Source organism: Priapulus caudatus, unplaced genomic scaffold, assembly GCF_000485595.1.
Source record: "Priapulus caudatus unplaced genomic scaffold, Priapulus_caudatus-5.0.1 Scaffold232, whole genome shotgun sequence".
NCBI classification, from domain to species: domain Eukaryota; kingdom Metazoa; phylum Priapulida; class Priapulimorpha; order Priapulimorphida; family Priapulidae; genus Priapulus; species Priapulus caudatus.
Window position 1 is genome coordinate 57664 of NW_014577293.1, and position 3134 is coordinate 60797.

A 3134-nucleotide genomic window follows, 5' to 3' on the forward strand; every position below is an offset into this window, starting at 1 on the left:
ATAGAAACGTTTCTAAATATTTTTTGTCGTCGAGGTTGTCGCCGGTCGTCGTCGCGTCAGTGTGCAATGGCTCATAGGAAACAATAGTTTCTAATTTTCTGAAAAGTCGTTTGTCGTTACGGTCGGTCGTTGTCGCTGCAGTGTGTCTTGGCCTTAACCGATTGTAACCGATCATCGGTTACTTGGGTCCAACCGATGATCGATTACGAAATTACAACCGATTGACAACACTAGCGATGAGCGATTCACTCTTCAAACCTCTGAAATCGCTCCCGTGAGGCTCAAAATAGCTCCCGTAAAATTTTTGACGAGAGGTATTTTCTCCATAGGCTTTTAGAAAAAGAGCTCCCGTGAAAAAAAAGTAATTTTTTCCCTGGTGTGAGCTCATAGCAATGTAGCTCTGGGACTATAGCCCTGGTTGCCACCTGAAGGGGTATAGTAGTAGACAGGGCCATAGCCAGAGGTAAATTTTGTAGGAGGCAAATGTTGTGAGTTAAAGAACAAGGAGCGAAGCGAGCCAATAAGGCGTGGGGTATGGGGCCCGCTTAAGGGCCCCAGAAGAAATTTTGTAGGAGGCATTTGCCTCCTATTGCCTTATGGTAGCTACGGCCCTGGTAGAGCTCGTAGCAATGTAGCTCTGGGACTATAGCCCTTGTTGCCACCTGAAGCGCTATAGTACTAGAGCTCGTAGCATTGCTGATTCTACGTACGACTGTAGCGTATCTGTACATGTACATATAGTAGAGAAGAGCAGGGATCCTGTGTGCTGGCTGGTGGCCTGGGTAATCATTCTTAAACTTTAGACATTTAGGTAAATACGTGTCAGGATTTTGTGAATGAGCATGATCAAGCGTGATCAAGTGGGATTTTGTGATTTATCATGATCGAGTGTGGTCGGGTTATGACCACTTTTTGCACCAATTGCTTTCAAACATTGGGCGTGATCTGTAATCCAGTCCCTGCAGCAGAGCTACTTGATCAGTGTGCAAAATTAGCGCTATTTTGCTGGCGGCCGCCGGTTCAACCCCCTACACCGCCGGTTCAACCCCCTACACCGCCGGTTCAACCCCCCATATAATCAGTCCACTTGGCCTATTCAAAATTTTGCCTATCTTGCCTTTATATCAACAATATTTACCAATTTCCTGACTAGTTTTTACTTAGTGACTACTAAGAAGTAAATCATGTTCCAGCAATCCCTGTCAAACAATTAGAACTCCACTGATAGCAATGAAATACTGAAATAGGTACTATGAGCATGCTAAACTCAAAGCTAATACTTAAGGGCCTGTTCAAACTTGTAAGGGCCTGTTCAATTTGTCTAAGGACCTGTTTAAAATTTGGGGTGGGCCTGTTCACATTTTGGCTAATTTCATGGTGCCCTGCTTGAATGATGCATTCTCACGTCATTTACATTTCGCAGGCGATTCGTACGACGAGCGACTCACCTCGTCCGCCCCGCCGCCGCCCGCGCCTGCTCACCTAGCGCCCCCTATGGCCAAACCGAAGACGCTCTACGACATCATGAAGGTCGACCTTCTTCGCGGCCTCTCCGCCGACGAGATCTCTCTCGTCTGGACGGAGCACCACACCAGCAGGGGGCGCCTGTGCGCGGCGGTGCCGGCGGCGGCGTACGAGCGCATGGCGGCGCTCGCGCGCGAGTGCCCGGCGTTCGTGTTCGCGTTGCCGCGCGGCGACGGGTACGAGACGTTCCTCGCGCAGTTCTCCGGCAACGACTGCCACTTTACGCCGCTGCTCGGGTACAAGACGCACTTCGCTGATGTTGAACTAGAGGGCGTTGTAGAGGGTGGATTAGCCTCAGTGTAAATATGCTATTCATTGTTAATACATGCGATGTATTCGTTTTAACATTCAACTTGTATTTTATTTGAAGGGGCATTCAACATCAGAGTTCATACATGCTGGCAAATATACAGCGGGTACACAGAGATGCCGTGCGTGATAGAAGGCAGTGAGAAAGTGACCAAAATAAAGAGAGAGAGAGAGAGAGAGAGAGAGAGAGAGAGAGAGAGAGAGAGAGGGAGAGAGAGAGAGAGAGAGTCCTCGTCGTCATCATCATCATGATCGTCGTCGTCGTCATCATCATCAGGATCGTCGTCGTCGGCGTCATCATTATCGTCATCATTGTCGTCGTCATCATCATCATCGTCGTCGTCATCATCATCATCATCGTGGATGACGACGATGATGATGACGATGATGACGCATCGTCATCATCGTCGTCGTCATCATCATCGAGTCGTCATCATCGTCATCACACAGTCGAGCGTTCCTGGCCGGGTCGGTACTGTCTTTGTTTCCCGGCGCACGGTGCAGTCGCACGTGCGTCCGCTAGCACTCGCCACCTTGCCTCAGGCAGCAACGCTGCATGCAGCGGGAGACTGCGACTGCCCCCCCCACCCTAATCTAACAGGAAAGAGAAACTTGAACAACCGCTGCTTTGTCATGCATGGCGACGCTGCACGCTGCGACACGAGTTCTGTTCGTGGGATACTACAGGACGTGCAAGATTTGCGTCGAGGCTACGATTTCTCGTGGCCGCATCGCCTTAAGACGCTGGAAAAAGAGTTGTGATGACAGACATGACACGATACTGTCGAATTTAATTGCCATAGAAGGATGTACAGGGCAGTGGTTCTTAACCTGGGTTTGACCGTACCCCAGGGGTTCGGTGAACCAGTCTCGGGGGTTCGGCGGAGGTCCTCCGAAACGAATTAAAATTTTGCTAGAATTTGTTCATTCTTTGCACGCTTTCCAAATATAGTCTTGAATGTTGATGCAATGAGTTTTATTTTTGGATGAATTAAAATTGATTAAATTTAATTTGTTTTTGTCAAATTTGAGGGGTTCGGCGAGTGAGCAGTGGGTTTTGTTAGGGTTCGGCGCCTCTAAAAAGGTTAAGAACCACTGGTAGGCCTATAGGGTGTGAATAATGTGGTCGTGTAGTAAAACCGTCAGTGGTTACTTGTCGTGTGTAGAGATGCTCCCGTTAGAGAGAGAGAGAGAGAGAGAGAGAGAGAGAGAGAGAGAGAAGAGAGAGAGAGAGAGAGAGAGAGAGAGAGAGAGAGTAGAGAGAGAGAGAGAGAGAGAGAGAGAGGGAGCGAGAGAGAGAG

At 48.8% G+C, this 3134-nt stretch overlaps 1 protein-coding gene across 1 annotated transcript in view; it reads left to right on the forward strand.

Annotated features, from left to right (window-relative positions):
• LOC106807742 (ATP synthase mitochondrial F1 complex assembly factor 1-like) overlaps nucleotides 1-3134 on the forward strand; it is a 6246-nt gene that overhangs the window by 1580 nt on the left and 1532 nt on the right. The window contains exon 3 of the mRNA XM_014810194.1: nucleotides 1424-1800. Within this exon, the coding sequence (XP_014665680.1) occupies nucleotides 1424-1800 (377 nt within the window). The remainder of the gene's footprint in view (nucleotides 1-1423; nucleotides 1801-3134) is intronic.